The following is a 27,884-nucleotide window of genomic DNA, read 5'->3' as shown; positions in this document are numbered from 1 at the left end:
GGTTCTCCTGGGACACGGCTGGAGCGTACTTCCCGTGGGTCCCTTATTCACACTGACTACAGGTCAGGTGGAGGGAGAAACTGGTCACAAAGGGAATGGCCCCTAGCCTAATTCGCGTACCTCAGGGTGCTACTAGCAAGCCGATATCCTTGGTTACTTTATGGATCATCTCCCCTACCACAGTTAGTCCGACTGGAAAGGCAGCTATAAAGGATCACAGAAATGATGAGGCGTTGTCTGACAGGATTCGCAGCTGCTGGCCCAGAACGATAACTGTGAAGTGCTGGAAAGGTAGGAAGGAGTTAAAGCAGCATAGTGTGTGGAGACGGCCAAGAAAGGTACATACTGGCAGGGAGAGCTGGAAGGGTGTACATCATCTTATCTGGGAGTTGTCTGGACCCCTCACATTGAGAATGCAGCATTAAAGCGGGCACCTGTACTGCAGACAGAACTGTGAGTAAAGCCATTGGAACTGCATTCAACTGAGTCATTTGTCTCCTTTCCTGCGCCTCTCACTCAGCTCTGCTACATCTTCCTCTCTACACTACCTCGCCATCTACCAACTCATCTCTACTGCCCTGGGAATACAGCTCTACCTGTGGAGAGTTTCAACAACTCAGCTGCATCATAACGGCTGTCCCAGAGAAGCAACACTGCAGCGCTGGTCATTCTGACCAGAATACCACAGGTGGCGTCACGAATCACTACATAAACTTTATCCCTAATCAATACTCCCCTTTTACATGACCGCCTGGGGCCACAGACTGGGTCACTGCCACTGTGGCACATCCCTTTAAGACGACCGGCCCGATATCGAGTATCCCACTGCCTCTGGGGCGCATCATATACACACATATACACTCATATACACACCTATACACTCATATGCACACATAAACACACCTATACACTCATATACAGTGGGGAAAAAAAGTATTTAGTCAGTCAGCAATAGTGCAAGTTCCACCACTTAAAAAGATGAGAGGCGTCTGTAATTTACATCATAGGTAGACCTCAACTATGGGAGACAAACTGAGAAAAAAAAATCCAGAAAATCACATTGTCTGTTTTTTTTTTCATTTTATTTGCATATTATGGTGGAAAATAAGTATTTGGTCAGAAACAAAATTTCATCTCAATACTTTGTGATATATCCTTTGTTGGCAATGACAGAGGTCAAACGTTTTCTGTAAGTCTTCACAAGGTTGCCACACACTGTTGTTGGTATGTTGGCCCATTCCTCCATGCAGATCTCCTCTAGAGCAGTGATGTTTTTGGCTTTTCGCTTGGCAACACGGACTTTCAACTCCCTCCAAAGGTTTTCTATAGGGTTGAGATCTGGAGACTGGCTAGGCCACTCCAGGACCTTGAAATGCTTCTTACGAAGCCACTCCTTCGTTGCCCTGGCGGTGTGCTTTGGATCATTGTCATGTTGAAAGACCCAGCCACGTTTCATCTTCAATGCCCTTGCTGATGGAAGGAGGTTTGCACTCAAAATCTCACGATACATGGCCCCATTCATTCTTTCATGTACCCGGATCAGTCGTCCTGGCCCCTTTGCAGAGAAACAGCCCCAAAGCAAGATGTTTCCACCACCATGCTTTACAGTAGGTATGGTGTTTGATGGATGCAACTCAGTATTCTTTTTCCTCCAAACACGACAAGTTGTGTTTCTACCAAACAGTTCCAGTTTGGTTTCATCAGACCATAGGACATTCTCCCAAAACTCCTCTGGATCATCCAAATGCTCTCTAGCAAACTTCAGATGGGCCCGGACATGTACAGGCTTAAGCAGTGGGACACGTCTGGCACTGCAGGATCTGAGTCCATGGTGGCGTAGTGTGTTACTTATGGTAGGCCTTGTTACATTGGTCCCAGCTCTCTGCAGTTCATTCACTAGGTCCCCCCGCGTGGTTCTGGGATTTTTACTCACCGTTCTTGTGATCATTCTGACCCCACGGGGTGGGATTTTGCGTGGAGCACCAGATCGAGGGAGATTATCAGTGGTCTTGTATGTCTTCCATTTTCTAATTATTGCTCCCACAGTTGATTTCTTCACTCCAAGCTGGTTGGCTTTTGCAGATTCAGTCTTCCCAGCCTGGTGCAAGGCTACAATTTTGTTTCTGGTGTCCTTTGACAGCTCTTTGGTCTTCACCATAGTGGAGTTTGGAGTCAGACTGTTTGAGGGTGTGCACAGGTGTCTTTTTATACTGATAACAAGTTTAAACAGGTGCCATTACTACAGGTAATGAGTGGAGGAAAGAGGAGACTCTTAAAGAAGAAGTTACAGGTCTGTGAGAGCCAGAAATCTTGATTGCTTGTTTCTGACCAAATACTTATTTTCCACCATAATATGCAAATAAAATGAAAAAAAAACAGACAATGTGATTTTCTGGATTTTTTTTTCTCAGTTTGTCTCCCATAGTTGAGGTCTACCTATGATGTAAATTACAGGCGACTCTCATCTTTTTAAGTGGTGGAACTTGCACTATTGCTGACTGACTAAATACTTTTTTTCCCCACTGTACACACTGTAGGGATGGGACTCACTAAGGTGCAGCGGGAGACAATCAGGAGACAGGTTCTTCAACAAAGCATGCGGTTTATTTCTGTCATAAACCATCAAACAGCGTGTCACCAAGAATAGCCTCTAGTTTAGGCAAACAAAAACATAAACGTCCGTGGTTGCAGACTCAGACCGCGAGTCTCAGCACATGCTGGGAGGTGTAGTCCTCCCCACATACAGCTACCTGGTTCAGGAGCAGGCCACATTATAAGGCTGTAGCCACACCCACGAATCCAGCAGCTGACTGGTCACCTAACTGTGACCTCACCACAGGTCCTTCAAACAACAATAATAATAATATCTGGTACGCTTTACTTATGCCTTACATTATAGAGACAAGCCATTTATGAGGCACATATCTCCCATCAATTACACGACCCTTAGCCCTGCCACATACCTCCCCCTCTGCCTAAAGCCGTGGGGCTTGGCACTTTCACCTACCAGGCAAGGGATTCTGGAGAGGGCATCGGCATTCCCATGTAGCTTCCCGGCCCTATGCTCTACATGGAAGCGGAAGTCTTGTAGGGCTAAGAACCAGCGGGTGACCCTAGCATTCTTGCCCTTTGTTTCCCTCATCCACCTGAGTGGGGCATGGTCAGATATTAACCTAAACTTCCGTCCCACCAGGTAGTACCGTAATGTGTCCACTGCCCATTTTATGGCCAAACACTCCTTCTCTACAACTGAGTAATTTCTCTCACAAGAAGTCAACTTCCTACTCAAGTAGAGAACAGGATGCTCCTCCCCACGTATCTCTTGGGAAAGGACAGCTCCTACCCCGACATCTGAGGCATCTGTCTGGAGGACAAATTCACGTTTAAAGTCTGGGGCCACCAAAACGGGTTGCTTACAAAGAGCTCCCTTCATTTCTTGGAAGGCGGACTCTGCTTCTTCGGACCAGCTGACCATCACTGACTTTGTCCCTTTAAGCAGATCAGTTAGAGGTGCAGCCATTGTGGCGAAGTTTGGGATGAACCTCCTGTAATATCCCACAATCCCCAGGAAGGCTTTAACTTGCTTCTTTGACAGCGGTCTCGGCCATGTTTGAATTGCCTCCACTTTATTGATTTGGGGTTTGATCTCGCCCCGCCCCACTACATATCCGAGGTACTTGGCTTCTTCTCTCCCCAAGGCACACTTCTTCGGGTTTATTGTAAACCCCACCTCTCTTAGAGTGTCAAAGACTGCTTGGACCTTTTCCAGGTGAGTCTCCCAGTCCGGGGTAAATATGACGATATCATCCAGGTATGCGGCAGCGTATAGCTTATGAGGTGTAAGGATTCTATCCATCGCCCTCTGGAAGGTTGCTGGAGCTCCCTGTAGGCCAAACGGCATCCGGACATACTGGAAGCACCCATCTGGTGTGGAGAATGCCATCTTCTCCTTGGCTTCCTGTGCCATGGGGATCTGCCAATATCCCTTGGTCAGATCCAAAGTGGTTATGTACCTGGCAGGTCCAAGTCTCTCGATGAGCTCATCAACGCGTGGCATGGGATAAGCGTCGAACTTGGAGACCTCATTCAGCTTCCGGTAATCGTTGCAGAATCTCCATTCACCATCAGGTTTTGGGACCAGGACAATCGGGCTCGACCAGCCGCTCTTGGATTCCTCAATGACCCCGAGCGTCAACATACGCTGCACCTCCTTGGAGATTACCTCTCGCCGGGCCTCAGGAATACGATATGGTTTCACGTTCACCCGCACATGTGGCTCGGTCAGAATTTCGTGCTCCACCACTTTCGTGCACCCCGGCAACTATGAGAACAGGTCGCGGTTTTTCTGGAGTAACTCCCGGCACTGCTGCTTCTGGGCCTTCGATAGAGTCTCCGCTATGGTAACGGCTCCAACCTCCCCTTCTAGGTTGCCCAGCAAGCACGGAGTTACTGCTGGCTCTCTATCTTGCCACGGCTTGATAAGGTTAACATGGTAAACCTGGTATGGCTTCCGTCTTCCGGGTTGGTGGATCTTGTAGTTTACGTCTCCCAGCTTCTCCACCACCTCATATGGCCCTTGCCACTTGGCCAAGAACTTACTTTCCACCGTCGGGATTAGCACGAGAACTCGGTCTCCCGGATTGAACTGCCTCACTCTGGCTGACCGGTTGTAGACCCTGGCCTGAGCCTCTTGTGCCTGGCGGAGATGTTCTTTAACAATGGGCATCACCTTCGCAACCCTCTGCTGCATCAGTGCCACATGCTCAATGACGCTTCTGTGGGGCGTGACTTCGGCTTCCCAGGTTTCCTTGGCTATATCTAGGAGACCTCGCGGATGCCGGCCGTACAGAAGCTCGAAGGGGGAGAACCCCGTGGAGGCCTGGGGAACTTCACGGATAGAAAACAGTAAATACGGTAAGAGACAATCCCAGTCTCTACCATCTTCCTCTATGACTTTTCTCAGCATGCTCTTCAGGGTCTTGTTAAACCTCTCAACAAGGCCATCTGACTGCGGATGATACACTGAAGTCCTCAACTGGGAAATTTGCAAGACTCTGCACAATTCTCTCATCACTTTGCTCATAAAAGGTGTCCCCTGGTCGGTCAGGATCTCCTTCGGCAAACCCGTCCGGGAAAACACATGGACCAGCTCACGGGCTATACTCTTCGCGGAGGAGTTTCTCAGGGGAATGGCCTCAGGATATCGTGTGGCATAGTCCAGGATGACTAATATATACTGATGCCCCCGAGCTGATTTAACTAAGGGACCGACCAAGTCCATGGCAATTCTCTCAAATGGCACCTCAATAATGGGCAGTGGCACAAGAGGGTTCCGAAAATGAGATGTGGGGGCAGTTAACTGACATGTCGGGCAGGACCTGCAATAGTTTACTATTTCCCGGTGACACCCAGGCCAATAGAACCTCTGTACAACCCGTTCCTGGGTTTTTTCCACCCCCAGGTGTCCCCCCAAGATGTGTGAATGGGCCATGTCCAACACTTTTCGTCTATAGGGGCCTGGTACTATTAACTGCTCTGCCACCTCCTCCCTTATTTCCGTGACCCGGTACAACAATTCCCCACTCAACATAAAATGGGGAAACCTTGTGTCTGCTCCTGGCTCTTGTGCAACCCCATTAATGACGGTGACATTGTTAAAGGCTTCCCTTAGTGTGGGGTCCCTATGTTGGGCAGTCCCAAAATTCTCCCCGGCCACCCCTAACTCCGGGATGTCAGGTACAGGGGACCCTTCCTCTTCATCCCCAACAAGGACACATAAAGGAAAGTCGTCTGCCTCTGGTGGTGGCGATACCTCAGTGGGTTGGATTGGTTCCCTGCTCTTGCTAGCACACTCAGAACCCATCCCCCACAGATCCCAAAACAGACAGAAATCCCGGCCAATAATTATGGGATGCAACAAGTCTCGAACAACACCAACTTCATGCGACTCGGTGCCATGCGCCGTTTCAATCTTCACCCTAGCCATAGGGTAGTCCTTTGCATCGCCATGTATGCACCGAACACCAATCTTTTTACCCGGGAGTATGTTTAGAGGAAAACTGGCCCTCACAAGGGTCACCAAGCTCCCGGAGTCCAGAAGCGCCATTACTGCTCGACCGTTCACCTTCACGGGACACGCTTGTGGCCCCTTGTTAGGTAGCGAGTTCACACTGCAAGCTGGATATGCGTAGTATGAACTACGGCATCCCATGCTGCAGTCCATCTGCTCGGTGGTCTGGGGACAACGGGCTGCTATATGTCCTGGCCCATGACACTTCCAGCAAATAACACCCGAGGGGACCTTGGGCACCGCCTCCCCCGCCCCTTTTGACCTTGGACGCACCACCCCTTTTTGTTACTCCGCCCCCTGCTGGGACCCCCAATACAGAATGGGCTGCTTCCCCAAGGAACCTTCCATCCCCTGGTATCTCTCAACCAGCCCAACCAGTTCATCAGCATTTTGGGGATCACCCTGGGCAACCCAAGTCTGTAGAGGTCTCGGCAGAGAATGCACAAACCGATCCATCACAACTCGCTCTACCATCTGTGCAGGGGAAGCCGACTCTGGCTGCAGCCATTTCTGGACCAGGTGCAACAGGTCAAACATTTGGGAGCACGGGGGTTTGTCCCGGTGATAGGCCCAACGATGAACTCTGTGCCCTGGTAGTCATTGTTACCCCCAAGCGGGCGAGAATTTCCGCTTTTAATTTTGGATATTCTCTGGCATCTTGTACTGTCAGGTCAAAGTACGCCTTCTGGGGCTCCCCCGTTAGGTATGGGGCCAGTACCTCCGCCCACCGCTCTGGCTGAAGTTTTTTCCTCTCAGCCACCCTTTCAAACACCGTCAGGAAGGCCTCAACATCATCCTCAGGGGTCATTTTTTGTAATGCGCGTCTTACCGCCTTCTCGACGTCGGTGGCATCTGCCCGACCTGGGGTTGGGGCGCTCGTCCTGCCCTCCTGGATGGCGGTTGCCAGAAGCTGCATCTGCTGCCGTTGTTCCTGCTGGCTCTGCTGGAACTGCTGCCGCTGCTCCTGCTGGCTTTGCTGGATCTGCTGTAACAACAGCTTGTTGGTTTCCTGCTGCAGTGCCTGGAACTGGACCAGGTGTTTCATGAGGTCCTCCATGATTCCCGGCAGTGCTTGTTGCCCCGCTGCAAACTTCACCCAGGACATGCAGCAACTGTCTCAAGTCTCTGCTGGGACCGCTGCCCGCACGTGTACCACCAATTGTAGGGATAGGACTCACTAAGGTGCAGCGGGAGACAATCAGGAGACAGGTTCTTCAACAGAGCATGCGGTTTATTTCTGTCATAAACCATCAAACAGCGTGTCACCAAGAATAGCCTCTAGTTTAGGCAAACAAAAACATAAACGTCCGTGGTTGCAGACTCAGACCGCGAGTCTCAGCACATGCTGGGAGGTGTAGTCCTCCCCACATACAGCTACCTGGTTCAGGAGCAGGTCACATTATAAGGCTGTAGCCACACCCACGTTCCCAGCAGCTGACTGGTCACCTGACTGTGACCTCACCACAGGTCCTTCAAACAACAATAATAATAATATCTGGTACGCTTTACTTATGCCTTACATTATAGAGACAAGCCATTTATGAGGCACATATCTCCCATCAATTACACGACCCTTAGCCCTGCCACAACACCTATACATATCTATACACACATATACCCTCCTATACACACCTATACAGTCATATACACTCATATACACACCTATACACTCATACAGCTTTTTCTGGCTCCTGATTGTCTATGTAATTTGAATTTACTTTCTCTGGTATGCTCTGCTTAGCCATTATTTGGTATCAATAATGTATTCCATTCCTCTTGTCTTTTCCATGCATATCTCCGAGTGGTCAGTGAAACCCCTCCCCCCTTTTTATGACCTTGCTTAACTTTGAACATGTGGTCTGGCCACATAAGCCCACATCCCCTCACAGCTATGAGCCCTTAGGTGCACATATATTCCAAGGCATGAGTCTGACCAGACGTAGTCTGGCCATCTTTCAAATTCCATATCTCAAATTACAGATTTCTAATTACAATATTCTGAATTAGACTAGAATTGGCTGGAATTGAGATCGGATGCCATGTCACGTTTGGAAAGCCCCTGATGTGCCTAAACAGTGGAAACCCCCCCAATTCTAACTCCAACCCTAACCCTAATCCCAGCCCTAACCATAACCCTAAACACAAACCGAACCCTAATCTCAACCCTAATCCCAACCCTAACCCTAATCCGAACCCTAACCCTAATTCAAACCCTTACCCCAACTCTAGCCCTAACCCTAACCCTAACTTTAGCCCCAACCCTAACACTAACTTTAGCCCCAACTTTAACTCTAACCCTTATGGAAAAATGGAAATAAATACTTTTTTTATTTTACTATTTTTCCCTAACTAAGGGGGTGATAATGGGGGGTTTAATTTGTTATTTATAGTGGGTTTTTATATATGGCAGCTGTCACACACTAAAAGATGCTTTTTATTGGAAAAAATAATTTTTGCATTACCATATTTTGAGAGCTATAATTTTTCCATATTTTGGCCCACAGAGTCAGTGAGGTCTTGTTTTTGGAGGACGAGTTGATGTTTTTATTGGTACCATTTTTGGGCACATGACATTTTTTGATCGCTTTTAATTCCGATTTTAGGGAGACAGAATGAACAAAAAACAGCAACTTATGAATTTCTTGTTGGGGGGGGCATTTATACCATTCCGCGTGTGGTAAAAATGATACAGCGTTTTTATTCTTCAGGTCAGTATGATTACAGCAATACCTCATTTATAGAATTTTTTTATGTCTTGGCGCTTTTATACAATAAAAACTATTTTATAGAAAAATAGTTATTTTTGCATCGCTTTATTCTGACAGCTATAACTTTTTTATTTATCCGGTGATGGAGCTGTGTAGCAGCTTGTTTTTTGTGGGACAAGATGACATTTTTAGCGGTACCATGTTTATTTATATCCGTCTTTTTGATCGCGTGGTATTCCACTTTTTGTTCGGTGGTATGATGATAAAGCATTGTCTTTTGTCTTTTTTTATGGGGTTCTCTAAAGGGGTTAACTAGTGGGACAATTTTGTAGGGCGGGTCATTATGGATGCGGGGATACCAAATATGTGTACTTTTATTGTTTATATGTTTTATTTTTATGTTGAATCTTTTTTATTGAAGAAGTTAAAAGATTTTAACATATAACAAACAAGACATAAGGTACAAGATACAGTATTATACATGGTCATACACCGAGCCATACCGGATTCGCCAACATTTTACCCATAACCTGTGAGGGTGTATTACAAGTATCAAAGAGATAGGGTAAGGAAACAGAAAGAAAAGGATAACTCACAGGGAGGGGAGGGGGGGACTGAGGGATGGGTTACGGATCTCCGAGCCGGTCTCTAAGAAATATTTTCAGTTAACCGAAGTAGTCCAGGCGTCTCCCTGAACACTATCCAGGGCTGCCATGTTCGAATCAAGCGAGAATTATCTCCCTCCAATTCAGCCATCAACTACTCCATACGAAAAATGTCTATAAACTCTGATAACCACTCTGCTATAGTTGGCTTTGTCGTTGTACGCCAGTAGCGCGGGATCACCATCCTTGCTGCAGTATACAAAACCGGAGAAGGCTCTTCTTTTGTGTTGATATGGAACCCGGAAGAATTGATAAAATGGCAATTTGTGGGGAGGGAAGGACACATTTCCCAGAGATCTCCTGGTATGCCCGAAAAACCCCCTCCCAAAAGGGTCGTATAGCAGGGCATTGCCACCATATGTGGTATAGCGTGCCTCTCTCCATTGCACATCGCCAGCATGTATCATCTAATGTCGGGAAGATGGACTTCAATCTAACGGGGGACAGATACCACCTAGTCAGTATCTTGTAATTTTTCTCTTGAGCGCCCCCGGCCGGAGATATTTTATGTGTATAAAGAAAAGCTTTATCAAGGTCCTCCTTCGAGAACTTGCATCCCATCTCTTCCTCCCATGCGCGGATGTAACTTGGAACCCCTTCCGAATCCCCTGAGTGAAGTTCCTTATATAAAAAGGAAATCAAATGTGAGGGAGAGTCTTGCATTTGTAAGAGAGCTTCCAACAGCGTCATGGGAGGGCGAGAAGTACAGTCGGCCAAACGTCCCCGTATAAACGATCGCAACTGGTTATACTCCAACCAGGAGAGTGTCCTACCCGGGAACTTTTCCCGTAAGGCGTCCCATGTCGGAAATTTTCCGTCCATTAGTGTCTGTCCCAATCGTAAGTCAGAACTCCTGTGCCAACCCAAAAATTGGTCTCTGTGACACCCTGGGGGAAAGCCCGGATTACCAAATATCGGTGACAGTGGGTTCAAATTACTGATCAGTTTCTGTTTATGTTTAACCCGATTCCAGACCCGTAGAACTTCTCGAGTCAAGAAACCTGTTGGTCCCTTATAGTCATTTGCAACCTGTTCAGTTCGTCTGATCCACGGGAGATGACGCAATGGGACGCCGAAAGATACCTGTTCCAATTGTACCCATTGTTTAGAATGATGACCGAACTGCCAGTCAAACAGACGTGCAAGTAGGGAAGCTCTGTGATAGAGTTCCAGGTCAGGGAGGCCCGCTCCACCTCTGGGTTTCGGGGCGGTTAGAATAGAATATTTAAGACGAGGTTTAGATGTCTGCCAGACAAAGCGTATTAACGCAGATCTAATGGTCTGAAAGAATGTCTTCGGCGGCACTATCGGGACCGCCTGGAATAGATATAAGAACCTTGGAAGAATGTCCATTTTAAATGAATTCATCCTACCAAACCATGAGATGGTCTTCCGTCCGTATTCCCTCAACCGTTTCAGAGTCGACTCCAACAAAGGCACATAATTTAACTTATATAAGTCGGTCGTGTCAGTAGGGATTTGAATGCCTAAATATTGAATGGCCCCAGTCTTCCACCGGAAGGGGAAATTTCCCATAAGTCTTATAAGTTCAGCCTGTCCTAGGGATATATTTAGGGCTTCAGTTTTCTGAAAGTTAATCTTGAAGTTACTGACCTCTCCGTATTTTTGAAACTCCTCCATCAATGATGGAAGGGTTATGTGTGGCTGGGATATATACACTAAGAGGTCATCCGCATAAAGAGAGACTTTATACTGAATATCGTCCACCCATAGACCGTGTACACTAGGATTCTTCCTGATCGCCACTGCTAAATGCTCCATAACTATCGCATAGAGAAGGGGCGACAAAGGGCATCCCTGCCTGGTCCCGTTCCCAATGGTCATAGAGCCCGACATTGCTCCATTTACCTTGACCCTGGCTGACGGGCCAGAGTATAGGGCTGCGACCCTATGCAGAAAACGGTTCCCTAGGCCCAGCTGTCGCAGGGCCGAAAACATGAAGCCCCAGTGCACACGGTCGAAGGCTTTCTCCGCATCCATCGACAGTACAGCCAACGGTTTACATTTCGATTTAGCATAGGCAGTCGAGTTGAGAGTCTTACTTATGCCGTCCCTCGCCTCCCTTCCTCGCACAAACCCCACCTGATCTGAATGTATTACCGAGGGCAAGAGGGGAGCCAGACGATTAGCCAGTATTTTGGCGTATAATTTTACATCAACATTGATGAGAGATATTGGGCGATAATTTGTTACTAATTTAGGGTCCCTGCCCGGCTTTGGCAACACTGTAATAAAAGCCTCTAAAGACTGTGGGGCAAACGGGGACTCAGCTGTGATGGAGTTAAATACCCCCATCATAATAGGGCTAAGTTGTTCCTGAAACATCTTATAGAAATGAGGGGAAAACCCATCCGGTCCCGGGCTTTTACCAGCCGGAGTGTTTTGGATGACTTCAACAATCTCCTCTGTCGTAAAGTCCGAATCCAACGGGATGGTTAAATCCGTGGCCAGTGTGGGAAGAGTGGTGTCGTGAATATACGATTCTATGCTTGGTTGAGGATCCAAAGGTGACTGAGGGGAACAATCTCCACCAATATTATATAATGTATGATAGTAATGCCTCATTATGTCCAAAATTTCTGTCGGGTTCGACGTCGCTCGACCCCCCTTTTGCTGGAGAGAAGAGATATATGTAGTCTGGTTACGCGGATGTAAGAACCTGGCCAGTAGACGTCCACATTTGTTAGCTTGACCGTATAATATACTTTTAAAGCGATTTCTGTGGTGTCGGTATTTCTCATTCAGTAGGGACTTCAGATCGTCTCTGTATTTGATCAAGTCAATCAGTGTTTCCGTGTCCTTGTCCATTTTATGCTTCGTCTCTAACGTCAATATCTTTTCTGTCAAGTCTGTAATCTCTTTACTTTTTATTCGTTTCAAGCGAGATCCATGCTTAATGAGGACCCCTCTGAGAACACATTTAAGGGCCTCCCATTTAACAGGGATGGCAGTAGTGTCGTGTGCATGGTCTTGTAAGAAGTCCGCTATGGTAGACTTGATGTCGGCCGCACAAGTATTATCTTTTAAAAGATTATCATTCAATCTCCATGTCCACTGCCGCTGCCCCGAGTCAGGAGGGCTAATGTCCAGAAACACTGATGATCCGACCATAGAAAACTCCCGATAGAAGGTCTCGGGTTCCAGGCCAATGCACAGTGGCTAAGGAGAAAGAAATCAATCCTCCCATAAGAGTTGTGCGGTGTGGAAAAGAAGGTGTAGTCTCTTTCAGTGGGATTACAAAGTCTCCAGACATCAGTGAGTCGCAAATCCTGGAGATCCCTTTTCAGTGAGGATAGCTGGCGATATGAAAGATATGACCTCGCTGCCGTGGAGTCTAGAGTCGGGTTAAGAGTCATGTTAAAGTCACCTCCCAGTATGACCACCCCCTCGGCAAACTCAGCCACGATCTTCAGGAAAGATCTAGCAGCTCGTATTTGGTCCCGGCCGGGAGCGTACCAACCCGCTATAGTATATGTGGTTGAAAAAATTTGAATTTTCAAAAGCACGTATCTGCCCTCCGCATCAACCAATGTGTCCAATATGGTATGCTGGAGGGATTTATGGAGCGCTATGGAGACCCCGCGGGAGCGTGAATCCGGGTTAGCACTATGAAACCAGGTCGTGTAATGTCTGTCGTGAATATTAGGGATGTGTCCGACTTTAAAATGTGTCTCTTGTAGGATTACTATATTTACTCTTTTCTTATGCATGCCATATAAAATATGTGACCGCTTCTGCGGAGTATTAAAGCCTCTAGTATTCAAAGAGCCCAGTGTTATCTTTTGTACAGTGTTCTTACCCGACATTGTATCTGCAGCGTGAGGCCAAGGATGCAGGCTACGGCCAACAAGATGGATCGGCTCCGGAGTCCTACGCCCGTTGTTGATGAGTGAGGGAGAGCTAGTGAAGGGAGTGGGTATTAACAAAGAAAGTAGACGAGAGGTTAGAAAAAGGAAAAAGAGAAAGGAGACAAAGAAATAGGATTTTTAACTATACGAGTGTAAGTAAGCACACTCTAGGAATACCTGTTGGAGGTAAAATATAACAGCTGCGTGCCTCGATGGCAACCCAGCGCCTCCGGGGGTTAAGTGTATAGCAAAAAGAGGAGTTGGAGACACCTACTCCCCCGGTTCCCGACCCTGCAATGATTTAACCATCGTATTCCCTTTATAACGGGAACTGAACAGATAGAGAATATACGTGTAACAGCTAATTAAAGGCTAGTGAAACATGCCCCAATTCTCAACTATTTTCAATATCGACAGCACTGATAGTATTATAAATACTTCGCTTTTAAACAACAAACCAGTATAACCTACTAGACTGTAAGTTAACTCTCAAAACATAACACCGCAGGGCCACCTGCAATTTAGGACAAGGCATACAATCCAGCCTCGTCATCTACAGGATGCATGTGCCCTGGACCGTTGGGCCGACCCCTGCGACGACGTTGCTGCTGAGGGATCTGGCCTCTTTGGAGACCTTGAAGTCCATAGTATGAAGGCAGGGGTGGCCAGTCAGGTATATCCACCTCCGTTAGATCCAAGGCAGCTGAGAACGCCGGAACTCCGCCAGGATGACTCAAACAATGCACTCTACCTCCCTTCCGAACCCGAAGGCAGAATGGAAATCCCCAAGTATAGGGAAGGCCTCGTCGTTGTAGTTCGTCTAAGAGGGGGCGAAGAGCTCTGCGTCTCTGTAGTGTCCATCTGGACAAATCTGCGAAGAGCTGTATACGAGATCCCAAGTGGTTCATAGATTTTGCTTTCCTGGCTGCTCCCATGATCGCATCTTTAAGTTGGTACTTGTGAACCCGGCATATCACATCTCTTGGTGGATCTTGCTCGCCGGGATGCGGGCCCAGGGACCTGTGGGCACGATCCAGTTCCAGTTGGGCATCCTGAGGCCTATCTAGTACCGAGTTAAAGATATCTCTCAAAGTGGTGTTCAACTCTTGGGGGGATATAGTCTCAGGCAATCCCCTTATTCTTATATTGTTTCTGCGTCCCCTATTCTCGGAATCGTCCAGCATTTCAGCTAGAGTTTGCAACTGTCTTGCTTGTGCGGCTGTGGCAGTTTCCTGAGCCTCCATTCTTTCGGTTATGGAGGCTATAAGCTGGTCATGAGATTCCACTTTCTCACCACATTGCTGGATATCATCTCTTAATACGGAAAGTTCAGCCTTATAGGAGCATTCCAGACGAGCAATGTACTGCTCCATATCCTGCTTCGTCGGGATATCTTTTATCTTATTGTATAATAGGCTGAAATCAGCTCCCATGGGTGTCACGGAGCACCCTGTCGTGGAGGAGAATGATCTCCCGTGTTGCGGTGTCAGGAGTGCGTCTGGTCGGCGGGTTACATTATTTTGTATATCTGATGCTGCGGTGTCCATCATCATAGGGTCTGCAGGGACAGCTGTAGTGGCCATGTCGACGTCTGGGGGGACACTGCCGCCTCTCTGTGACACGGGGGGTTCTGCACTCATCCCCCCGGGGTTATCTGATCCGCCGGCCTGTATCTGCGCGGGACCGTCCGCGTGGTGCCCCTGTGATTGACGGATCTCCTGGGCCCCAGAGGATTCATTAGGAGGAGATAGCCTCGCTGCCTGCTGGGCCCCCGTGGATGTGCCCCCTTTCCCTCCACGGGGTCCCCCTCCGGCTGCCGTCTCACCAGTTTTCTCTCCTCCCACCTGCGCCTTACTTCCTGGTGGCGGCGGGGCCTGCTGCGCTCCGGTCTCCACACCTGTCATGGCGCCCGCGGCCTTCCTTCTTCCCGCTCCTACAAGGTAGCGGGAAATGCCTCTGGGAGTGCTGTCGGGTGCTGAGGGGCCCACGGACGTATTCCCCCTGGTCCTCCTAGCCGACATCAGAAGGTGGGGTAAGTATTCTGGGCTCTGTTCGGGTCGGTCACCGGTGCTGGAGCGGGAGCTCTCTTACATGCGTCCTCACTCCTCGCTCGCCATGCCACGCCCCTTCATATGTTTTATTTTTAAACATTTATTAATTTATAAATATAGATTTGTTAATTATTACTTTTTTTTTTTTTTTTTTATATTTTTACAATTATTTAAATTCTGGCCAAGCCAGAAAAAGAGACATTGATCCGGCTGTTTGCTGCCAACCTACAACCGATCCCGGTCACAGGGGTCGTGTGGATGAATATTCGAATCTGTGGGCAAGAAGTGGGGAGAAAAGGGATCCTGATAGTCCCTGAGTACTGGGAATGAATATCCTACGTGAACTTGATCAAATTATGTTTACCAAATGGGGACCCGGTTATTAGAACAAGGCACACACATAAGCCTACTCAAGAAGCCCTTTAGCGACCGATCCGCGTCTGTGGGAAGCAGAAGAGTGTGTCATCTTATCAGAAGATAGGGGTCTTCAGGGCTCCTGGGAAAGAGCCTGTAATCCTGCCTCCCGAGCGAGAAAGTATATTACACCTTCCAGTGGGGACTCATCGAAACCTCGACGGGTTGGAAGTGATTGTACAGCCTGTGGTAGGCGGAGGAGTGGACCAAAAAGTCATGATAGCTCGTACGATAGCTGTGGTACAGTGAGGACAAATCCCATAAGAGCTTTGAATGTGGGCCCCGGGGAGGTCACCTTGCCACGAGGGACAGATCTGGCCCTGGTATACCTACATAAGGGTGAAGTAGTGAGTCAGAAGATGTCTTTATCACTGATAGAAGGTGCGGGTGGACTCTAGCAGTTGCTGCGGGCGCTGTAGAGACGCCATCCCCAGAGTGGAATGGGCGGATCATCCTTGATCAAATGGAAGTGGATGTGAAGGCTCTTGGCCCTGAGCGTGTGCAAGCGATAGAAGCTATGCTGTAGGAAATCAGGCCACATTCGCCCATCACGCCAAAGATTTTGGCTGTACCGAAGCCATCACGAACGAGATACCGACTGGGGAAGCTCGTCCAATTCGAGAACGATACTGGCAGATCCCGCCCAAGATGTACCAAGAGATGAAGACATTACTGAGACAAATGCTGGATTCAGGAGTAGTGCAGAGTAGTCAGAGCCCTTGGGTGGCCCCGGTGGTGCTCGTCAAGAAAAAGGATGGAACCATTCAGTTCTGTGTAGATTACAGAAAAACTCAATGCCTTCACTGTTCGAGACTCGTAACCGTTACCCCGCATCGAGAAATCCTTGTCAGCGTTGGGGAAAGCCAAGTACTTCTCCACCTTGGACCTAGCAAGTGGATACTGGCAAGTAGCCGTGGCAGAGAAAGACAAAGCAAAAACAGCCTACATCCTCTCTATGGGATTGTTTGAGTTTAACCGGATGCCCTTCAGGCTCTCCAATGCTCTGGGAAACGGCTGATGGAAAAGTGTTTGGGAGACTTAAATTTTGAAGCTACACTGATCCGGATGACATAATTGTGTTTTCTGCCTCGTTCGAAGAACACCTTGCCCGGCTTGGACAGGTACTCGGAAGACTGCGGGCTCATAACCTGAAGGTGAAGCCAAAGAAGTGCCTGTTATGCCGCGCTCACCAGGAGGCGGGGCTTCGGCCCCGACGTCACTCCCTCCGGTACGGCGGTCCCTCAGGGGTCCCCGTCGGGTGCGCACGCGCAACTCTCGTCCCCGGGTCTCCTCCTCCATGCCACGTTTGCGCTTGCGCGCTCCTGTCAGTGCTGTATAGGGCTCGGTCCTCTCTATGGTATTGGAGGACCTGACCTGGAACCACTAGTGGTCATGTGCTTTCTGGCTAGGTCCTGACCCGGAACCAGTAGTAGTCATGTGCTATATCAGACGACCTCCCCCTAGGGGAGGTGCCTGATTATTGTTGTGCTTCCTGGCTGGGTCAGCTGTGTCCCAGCCTGGCTGTGCGCTGTTCTCAGGTCCTCTGCTCTGTCTGTGGTGCTCCTAGCACTTGCTCTGAACCCTTGTTGCTTCATGCTCAGTTGTGCCTCCTGGCACATCCTCTCGTATCCTGTCCCTTGTTTCTTGCTCCGCCGTGCCTCCTGGCATTCACTCTATTCCTGTGTTCTGTTACTTGCTACACGCCTTATGTGCCCACATGTACCCGTCTAGCACTACCCTGTACTCAGCGCACTCCCGTGTACTCTCCTGTGTTCCCTAGTATCCTGCACCCTCCAGTCACACAGTCTCGTATCTCCTGTGAGCCGGCCGCCTGGTGCCAGCAGTCTTGGTATCGTATCCCCTGGGGCTTGCTCCTGACACTCCCTGTATAGGGGGTGGTCCTCACTAGGCTAGCTCGCCCTGGGAGGGTTGGTGCCGCGACCCAGAGGGTCCACTCCAGGAGTCGCTAACACTCTAACACCCTAACAGTGCCACCTCTACAAGAGAGAGATCGAGTACCTGGGCCACATAGTGTCACAAGATGGAGTTCTACTCTCACCAAAAAAAGTGACTGCTATCCAGAAGTGGCCAGTCCCTGAATGAGCTGCTGAGGGGGACCGCCAGAGTGCCGAAGAACCAGTGCATCCCTTGGGCCCAGAGACAGGATGAGGGCTTCCAGGCCATAAAGAATGCCCTTACTTCAGCCCCAATTTTGGCCTACGCAGATTTTGATCAACCATTCCTGTTGTACACAGACGGTAGCCTCCATGAACTCAGTGCAGTACTTTCTCAGATACAGGATGGACATGAGAGCGTCATCTGGTATGCCAGTAGGTCCCTGCGGGACAGCGAGATAAACCCCCACAATTACAGCTCCATCCGGTTAGAGCTCCTGGCCCTATTGTGGGCCATGACAGAAAAGTTTGCGAGTTTCCTGACAGCGTCCAAGATTCAAGTTCGAACAGACAATAATCCCCTGGCCCACCTCGAGAATGCTAAATTGGGGGCCTTAGATCAACGGTGGGTGGCTCACCTAGCCAAGTTTGGCTTTACTATCTGTTATCGCTCTACTACCAAAAACACAAATGCTGACGGGCTGTCATGAATGACTGTGGAGACTCCAGTGGGGGATCTCGATGAACAACTCGAAGAGGAAGAAACCCCAGATTTTCGCAAGCTTAAGCCCCCAGTGGTTGTGGCCCAGTCAAGTAGGGAGGCCTACGCATTACCCCGGTCCCTGGGAAGAACCAATGAGGAATGGGGACATGTTCAGGATGAAGATGAAGGGCTGAGACAGATAAAATGGTGGGTAACTCAGAAGCGGAAGCCTGGCAAACAAGAAAGAGAAGATCTGGACGCTAAGATGAAGAGTGTCTTACACCACTGGTATAGACTAGAAGTGCGATAATCAGTGTTATATCGTAAGAGACAACAGCCAAAAGATATGGAAGCAAGGTGGCAGGTGGTCATCCCAGGAAGAATAGCTCAAGAAGTAGCTAAAGAAGCCCACGAATTTTGAGCTCACTTCGGGCCCACAAAGACCTACCAATGGTTACAGCGGTACGTATACTGCCCCCGGTTGGAGTCTGCGGTGGAAGAGGTTTGCCGGCAATGTCAAGTATGCGACCTCATTAAGAGTACCGAACAAAGGGCACCCATCCAGATCATACAAACTAAGGAACCACTAGAAGTCTTGATGATCAACTATCTGTCAAGGTCCTGTCAGCGCCGGTGTGCAGCCACCGCTGAGCAGGGACTCACCCACACTGTAGGGGGGCCCGGGGTCAGATATGGCCGGGAAGCTCAGGCAAACAGGACCTTGAGACGCAAGTTAGCAAGCAGTGAAGGACCTACGGTCATGTGACTGCAAGGGGCGGGGCTTAGCGTCCTGCTGCCAGAGATCGGCAGGACACAGAGATAGCAGTAAAATACCAGGGATGAGACAGAACGGATAGTCGGGGCCAGGCAGCGGTCAAAGCCAAACAGACATAGAAGGTATCAAGCAGAATCCAACAAGCAGTATCCAGAGAACAGACCGAGTCGAAACCAAAGTATCAGGCAAACAAGAACACAGCACAAACACACTCAGGGGTCAACACACCCTGCCAAGGGCGAAAGTATAACTGATAGGGATTGGAGCTTCCTGAGGCTATAAAAAGCTTTCCCAGAACCAAGGAGAGGCCACAATAATAAGCCCCAGGTGTGCAGGTAAGAGCCTGCACTGAGATCATAACATTTAACCCCAGAAGTGCAGGTCCACCAGCACTGGTTCCAGACATTAACCCCAAGCGTGCGGGTCCAATCCGCACTGGGATCATGACACTATCTCCTTGTGGGACACTCGGCCCGGGGCTACAGTACTGTTTGGTGATGACCGATCATTTCTCCAAGTTCGCAGTAGTCACTCCGACTAGAGATCAGACTGCTGAGTCGACAGCGCGGGTCATATGTCAAGACTTCATCCGGGTGTATGAGTGCCCAAAGCGCATATACTCCGACCAAGGCGCATGTTTCCAAGGCAAGGTGATGCAAGAACTGTACCGTATGAATGGCATCGAGTTGTCCTGGACCACCCCTTACCATCCTTAAGGCAGCGGAGCATGTGAACACTTCAACCGAACCCTACTTCAAATGCTGAGAACGTTGGAGGAGGAAAGAAGGCATGTTGGCCAGACTACCTGCCAGAGTTTGTCTGGACCGACAACAATCGGTTCCACTCCACCACGGGTTACACCCCATATCTACTGCTGTTTGGAAGAGCTGGACAAGAGATCATTGAGCTGAATTTGGAACAGCTAGCGGAGCTGATGGAGCGAACTGTCACTTCATGGGTGAAAGAGCATCTGCAACAATTACAAACGATACGGCAGTTGGCGGGTCAACAGCTGCAGGAAAAAGAACATATGGGCCGTAAACCGACTCAAGAGATATCGCTCCGACCTGGAGACCGAGTATTAGACAGACAGAAACGCCCCAAGGGAGAGAAGAGAAGTACAGCTTTACAGAGTAATCAAGCGAGTGTATGCTGACAGCCCAGACTACAAGGTGCAGATTGAGAGTGGGGCGCACAGAAATATGCTACGGCCCTGCCGGTCTGAGGTCTGTTCTGCGCCATTGCCGCCTGAAGGCGCTACTCCACTTCCTGAACCTGTCATGCCTGATGGTGAAATCAATAAGTGGTGGACCATCCCTGACACAGCGGGGGGGTCCTCAGCCGTACAGAGACGGTAATCCCATGGATGTACCACTACTGCCACGTGAGGACAAGACCCGACAAGAGCTTACTACGACTCCTGCAGCAAGTGTTCCACTGGAAGATAGTCAAGCCTTGCCTGATAGCCAAGAGCTCTGAAGATCCCAGAGGTCTACTGCAGGGGTTCCACCAGTCCGATACATAGAACAGTGTACTCTGTCTGTTTTTCCGACTTTGTTGCCTTCTCTATAGGTGCTGTTTCCGCATTGTACGTTCCTTCATTACACTGTGACCTTGAGACTGTTATGGCTGAGGATGACCATCATTAGGTAGGGAGGCATGTAAGGGGGTGTAGCAAAGGTGGCTGTCCTGTGCTATTTTGAGAAGCCAAGAAGAGACCGAGAAAGGGATTTACAGTTTCCAGGAACACCTCCAGGACCCTGAAGCAAGGAGAAGACCATGTTTCACGGATCTGCCAGACAGACATGTGCACCACCGTTCAAGACTGTTGGGGGCCCCCGGTACTGGACCTGAGTCCCCAACATCACCATGAGTTTGTGCCCATTTGTGCACGTCGGGGCATAGTGTAGGCTTCAACATACAGAACACAGCAGCCATGTGGCCTGTTTAGTAGAGGCCAGGGAGGTTATACGTAGAGTAGCCTCATTCTTTGTTTATTGTTTGGTTTTGTCTGTGTGATATATATTGATCCTGTAATAGTTGGAGCACTGTGCTATTTGACGGCCCAGCTAAAGAATACAAACTCTTGTAAATTATCCTTTGCTATTGCATACCCCTGTTTGCTCCTTCCTTATCCACTTCATTCCTTGCCTTCCAATAAATTTATCTGTTGTTGTTTGCACCTCATCTTGTGTACCGTAGTCTCCCTGCATCGTGGTGGTTCCCCGGCCATCGCTTCATTGTTTCAATATTGGACCTTAATAATAATAATTTTATTTCTATAGGGCCAACATATTCCACAGCACTTTACAATTAAGCGGAGACATGTACAGACAATAAATACAATACAAAGTAACACATAGTTAAACAGTTACAGGGGGAGTGAGGAGGAGTAAGGGCCGTGCACACAAGCTTACAGGCTATAAAGACCTTAATTATAGTAAAAATTATCCCCTGCTGTGTAATATAGTTTACATTTTTTTTTCCTTTTTTTCAACAGACTTAGATTAAGCTTTTTCTAAGTTATCAGACACTGTCCAAACTTCCTCCATGTCCTCTTCATGTCACATTGTGGTCACTGCAAAAAGCGTGTTTTGCCCACTCTGCTCTGATCACTTTATAATCTATTCATCCAGAACATGTTTCGGTATATCCATTTTTAGTTTTCTCATGAAGTAAGATGAGGCTAACATTAACCATATGCAAATATTTTATTAGGTAGTGTTTTCATTAATAAAAATAGTGCACTTCAAAGTATAAATCAAGCCCCCCCCCCCCATGCAATATCAAGTATCGATAATGGGCTCCCATTATGGCGTCAGACCTACCCTCCAATTTCCCACCCTCTAACCCATTCCAGATCCAATTTCCCACTCTATGTTTGCTTAAAGAATAACCATATTTTTATTATTTTATAAATCCATATTACAAATGAAAATGAGTAATAATAAGTCATATCTGCTTTTTTCTCCTGCTGGATTCATCTTTCATTTTTAAATCGTCAATTTTTTACGAATGGAATCTGTATTCAATGGAAGCAGATTGTTACATTACTGAGAGAGCAGTTGGTGCTTATAATAGTCTATGTAGGAAAGAGGGGAGAAGCTAGAAGCAGAGCTCCTCCCTTTCTCCTCCCCAACCCACTCTACATAGCGTCTAACCATAGATTAAATATTTATTAATATTGCACAATGTAGAGAAAACAATTCACAACAAGATCTCTCAAAAGGAAAAGATTGTTGGAGCTGGGAGGTAACAATATAATGCAAGAAATTCATAAGTAATAAGCAGCATGATGGAAAGAAATATGTAAAATTGCCAATATAAATATAGAGGAATACTGATTCATTACATAATAAATGATGCAAAATGAATAGTAGAATATAATTCCATATTGGAAGAAATATGAATCCCAAGTAACCGGATTTCACTTTTCTGACATCAAATCCTGAAAAAATGAGTTATTTTGCAAGCATACATTTCAAAGAATTATCCCACAAAGAGAAGGATCAAACATTACTTCTTCCATATCAATGCAAAATGCACCATTTTCCTGTGTAATCTTCACCATTTTCAGACTCTTAACTCAGCAGTTTTGGTCTCTGCCAGCCCAGTGCTTCTGCCAACTCCTCATCTCTTGACCTTGCATCAGACCTGCCGTTTAACCACTTAAATGCCTCTCTCAATCTAACAAGCGGGGTGACCGCATAAAATGACTATTTCAGCGCCCTTCGCCTCCCCGTAGGGAGGCATTCTGGGGGGGCATCATATTATTTCTTTTAATTACTGTAATACAGTAAAATTACAGGATATAGAATAAGGGATCAACAATATTAAATTCCCTAGGAGGACTTAAAAAAAAAAAAGTGAAATGAAGAAAAAAATTGGAAAAAAAATTGGAAAAAAATCTATAAAAGTTTGAATCGCCCTCTTTTCTCATCCCAAAAATAAAGAAATAAAAATCAAGCATATTTTGTCTTACCACGTACTTATAAGTTTATTCCATAAAAAAAGAAAATAAATAAATTAACCCTTAAGATAAATTTCCGTAAGGAGAAAAAAAAATCAAACTTGTCTGAATTGTCGATTTTCGGTCATCATATCTCCCCCAAAATATTCAAAAAACAGCAATCAAAACATCATATGCGCCCCAAAGTGGTACTAACAATAAGTCATGTCAGCTCGCCACACATAAAAAAAAATTCAAATTTTTCAACACGTTGTATGATAAAGTTAATGCCGTCATTCAAAACTATAACTCATCTCGCAAAGAACAGGAAAATCAAATGTTATGGATCTTGGAAGAAGAGTAGGGAATGATGAAAGAAAAAAAAAAGAAAAAATTGCCTGGTCATGAAGAGGTTAGGGTCACATATATAAAATGTAGTACAAAACTGGCATGAATATTTCATATGTTAATAAAGTAACAATTGGATTAATTATGTGCACTTCTTAAGTTAGCCAGAGGGAGGCAGCAGTGAGCAGATGAAATCTCTAACTATGAGGGGTCTAATAAGAATGAGTAAAGGAGCAGCTGGGTGTGAACTGGGGACTAGGGAGGAGTTGTGATGACTATAGTTGGTACTTACACTCTGGAGCCCAGCTGATTGTCAGCATACAAGCTCTAGGCAACTATACAGAGCTGCACCCCCCCAAAATTTGGAGAACAATGATATCTCTTATATACAGATGTCTGGTCCTCATGTTATTCATTGCTTCTATTAACTGCGGTAAGTGGACAGAGTTTTATCAGATGTATTAATGTCCATAGAAATGTATGTATGTCCATTATAGGGGTTAATGCATAGACTGTAAGCTCTTAGGGGGCTTATTGCTTCCTCTGCTCATGAAGAGCTGCAGAATACAGATAGAAGATCAATCTCAAAGAAGTAACCTGCATCCTGTAGTTCCCCAGACTTTTGGAAACCATAGATTCTAGCATTTCGGGATATTCTGGGAGTTGTAGTTCGAAAGGGAATGAAGTTGTCAGGAAATGCAACTCCTCGTCAGCTGGAGACATTACGGTATACTGGGAGTTGTAGTTCCACATGTAATAGTAGTGTCAGGTATGCTGGGAGTGGTTGATCTTCCACAGCTGTAGAGGTCATGGTATGCTGGAAGTTGTAGTTCCACATGAAAATGAGGTGTCAGGTATGTTGTAGGTTCAAGTTCCACAGGTAATAAAAATGTTGGTGCATGTTGGGAGTTGTGGATCAACAGCAGGTAAAAAGCTGCGGAATAATGCCAGTTGTTGTTTCAGAAAAAACTAAGAGTATGCTGGGAGTTGTAGTTCCACGGTCAAAAAAAAGTATCAAGGCATGTTGGAAGGTGTAGATTGCCATCTTTTGGACATACCGAATAATGATGGAAGTTGTGATCCTACTATCAATAGAGGTGTCAAAGTATCCCTACCAGAATGTCTTAGAATGATGGGAGTTGTAGTTTCGCAGGGTATAAAGGTGTAAGGCAAGCTGGGAGTTGTAAACATAGAATACCTCAGCATGCCATAGAACGATGGGAGTTGTAGATCTACAAAAGCTCGGGATGTCATAGGGGAAGTTGTACTTCCACAGTGTATAGAGTTGTCAGGGCATGCTGGGAGTAGTAGATCTATCATTGTTTGAGATGTGATATAATGATGGGAGTTGTAGCTCCACAGGGTATATAAGTATCAGGGCATGCTGGGAGTAGTAGATCTATAATTGCTTGAGATGTGATAGAATGATGGGAGTTGTAGTTCCACAGTGTATAGAGTTGTCAGGGCATGCTGGGAGTAGTAGGTCTATAATTGCTTGAGATGTGATAGAATGATGGGAGTTGTAGTTCCACAGTGTATAGTTGTCAGGGCATGCTGGGAGTAGTAGATCTATAATTGTTTGAGATGTGATATAATGATGGGAGTTGTAGTTCCACAGTGTATAGAGTTGTCAGGGCATGCTGGGAGTAGTAGGTCTATAATTGCTTGAGATGTGATAGAATGATGGGAGTTGTAGTTCCACAGTGTATAGTTGTCAGGGCATGCTGGGAGTAGTAGATCTATCATTGTTTGAGATGTGATATAATGATGGGAGTTGTAGCTCCACAGGGTATATAAGTATCAGGGCATGCTGGGAGTAGTAGATCTATAATTGCTTGAGATGTGATAGAATGATGGGAGTTGTAGTTCCACAGTGTATAGAGTTGTCAGGGCATGCTGGCAGTAGTAGATCTATAATTGTTTGAGATGTGATATAATGATGGGAGTTGTAGTTCCACAGTGTATAGAGTTGTCAGGGCATGCTGGGAGTAGTAGGTCTATAATTGCTTGAGATGTGATAGAATGATGGGAGTTGTAGTTCCACAGTGTATAGTTGTCAGGGCATGCTGGGAGTAGTAGATCTATCATTGTTTGAGATGTGATATAATGATGGGAGTTGTAGCTCCACAGGGTATATAAGTATCAGGGCATGCTGGGAGTAGTAGATCTATAATTGCTTGAGATGTGATAGAATGATGGGAGTTGTAGTTCCACAGTGTATAGAGTTGTCAGGGCATGCTGGGAGTAGTAGATTTATAATTGCTTGAGATGTGATATAATGATGGGAGTTGTAGTTCCACAGTGTATAGAGTTGTCAGGGCATGCTGGGAGTAGTAGATCTATAATTGCTTGAGATGTGATAGAATGATGGGAGTTGTAGTTCCACAGTGTATAGTTGTCAGGGCATGCTGGGAGTAGTAGATCTATCATTGTTTGAGATGTGATATAATGATGGGAGTTGTAGCTCCACAGGGTATATAAGTATCAGGGCATGCTGGGAGTAGTAGATCTATAATTGCTTGAGATGTGATAGAATGATGGGAGTTGTAGTTCCACAGTGTATAGAGTTGTCAGGGCATGCTGGGAGTAGTAGATTTATAATTGCTTGAGATGTGATATAATGATGGGAGTTGTAGTTCCACAGTGTATAGTTGTCAGGGCATGCTGGGAGTAGTAGATCTATAATTGCTTGAGATGTGATAGAATGATGGGAGTTGTAGTTCCACAGTGTATAGAGTTGTCAGGGCATGCTGGGAGTAGTAGATCTATAATTGCTTGAGATGTGATAGAATGATGGGAGTTGTAGTTCCACAGTGTATAGAGTTGTCAGGGCATGCTGGGAGTAGTAGGTCTATAATTGCTTGAGATGTGATAGAATGATGGGAGTTGTAGTTCCACAGTGTATAGAGTTGTCAGGGCATGCTGGGAGTAGTAGATCTATAATTGCTTGAGATGTGATAGAATGATGGGAGTTGTAGTTCCACAGTGTATAGAGTTGTCAGGGCATGCTGGGAGTAGTAGATCTATAATTGCTTGAGATGTGATAGAATGATGGGAGTTGTAGTTCCACAGTGTATAGAGTTGTCAGGGCATGCTGGGAGTAGTAGATCTATAATTGCTTGAGATGTGATAGAATGATGGGAGTTGTAGTTCCACAGTGTATAGAGTTGTCAGGGCATGCTGGGAGTAGTAGATCTATAATTGCTTGAGATGTGATAGAATGATGGGAGTTGTAGTTCCACAGTGTATAGAGTTGTCAGGGCATGCTGGGAGTAGTAGGTCTATAATTGCTTGAGATGTGATAGAATGATGGGAGTTGTAGTTCCACAGTGTATAGAGTTGTCAGGGCATGCTGGGAGTAGTAGATCTATAATTGCTTGAGATGTGATAGAATGATGGGAGTTGTAGTTCCACAGTGTATAGAGTTGTCAGGGCATGCTGGGAGTAGTAGATCTATAATTGCTTGAGATGTGATAGAATGATGGGAGTTGTAGTTCCACAGTGTATAGAGTTGTCAGGGCATGCTGGGAGTAGTAGATCTATAATTGCTTGAGATGTGATAGAATGATGGGAGTTGTAGTTCCACAGTGTATAGAGTTGTCAGGGCATGCTGGGAGTAGTAGATCTATAATTGTTTGAGATGTGATATAATGATGGGAGTTGTAGTTCCACAGTGTATAGAGTTGTCAGGGCATGCTGGGAGTAGTAGATCTATAATTGTTTGAGATGTGATATAATGATGGGAGTTGTAGTTCCACAGTGTATAGAGTTGTCAGGGCATGCTGGGAGTAGTAGATCTATAATTGCTTGAGATGTGATATAATGATGGGAGTTGTAGTTCCACAGTGTATAGAGTTGTCAGAGCATGCTGGGAGTAGTAGATCTATAATTGTTTGAGATGTGATATAATGATGGGAGTTGTAGTTCCACAGTGTATAGAGTTGTCAGGGCATGCTGGGAGTAGTAGATTTATAATTGCTTGAGATGTGATATAATGATGGGAGTTGTAGTTCCACAGTGTATAGAGTTGTCAGGGCATGCTGGGAGTAGTAGATCTATAATTGTTTGAGATGTGATATAATGATGGGAGTTGTAGTTCCACAGTGTATAGAGTTGTCAGGGCATGCTGGGAGTAGTAGATCTATAATTGCTTGAGATGTGATATAATGATGGGAGTTGTAGTTCCACAGTGTATACAGTTGTCAGGGCATGCTGGGAGTAGTAGATCTATAATTGCTTGAGATGTGATAGAATGATGGGAGTTGTAGTTCCACAGTGTATAGAGTTGTCAGGGCATGCTGGGAGTAGTAGATCTATAATTGCTTGAGATGTGATAGAATGATGGGAGTTGTAGTTCCACAGTGTATAGAGTTGTCAGGGCATGCTGGGAGTAGTAGATCTATAATTGTTTGAGATGTGATATAATGATGGGAGTTG

General features: G+C 46.6%; 1 protein-coding gene and 1 long non-coding RNA gene across 2 annotated transcripts in view; one reads left to right on the top strand and one right to left on the bottom strand.

Annotated features, from left to right (window-relative positions):
* LOC141096006 (uncharacterized) overlaps positions 1–27,884 on the bottom strand; it is a 120,707-nt gene that overhangs the window by 44,479 nt on the left and 48,344 nt on the right. The gene's annotated exons all lie outside the window — the stretch shown is intronic.
* The window catches only part of ITGB3 (integrin subunit beta 3), a 118,066-nt gene continuing 113,906 nt past the window's right edge, over positions 23,725–27,884 (top strand). The window contains exon 1 of the mRNA XM_073582338.1: positions 23,725–23,880. Coding sequence (XP_073438439.1) covers positions 23,820–23,880 — 61 coding nt within the window. The 5' untranslated portion in view covers positions 23,725–23,819. The remainder of the gene's footprint in view (positions 23,881–27,884) is intronic.

Source organism: Dendrobates tinctorius, unplaced genomic scaffold (assembly GCF_039654945.1).
Source record: "Dendrobates tinctorius isolate UK_male_01 unplaced genomic scaffold, ASM3965494v1 ptg000071l, whole genome shotgun sequence".
Taxonomy (NCBI): domain Eukaryota; kingdom Metazoa; phylum Chordata; class Amphibia; order Anura; family Dendrobatidae; genus Dendrobates; species Dendrobates tinctorius.
Note: the sequence above shows the minus strand (reverse complement) of the source record. Positions and strands in the feature narration are given on the sequence as shown.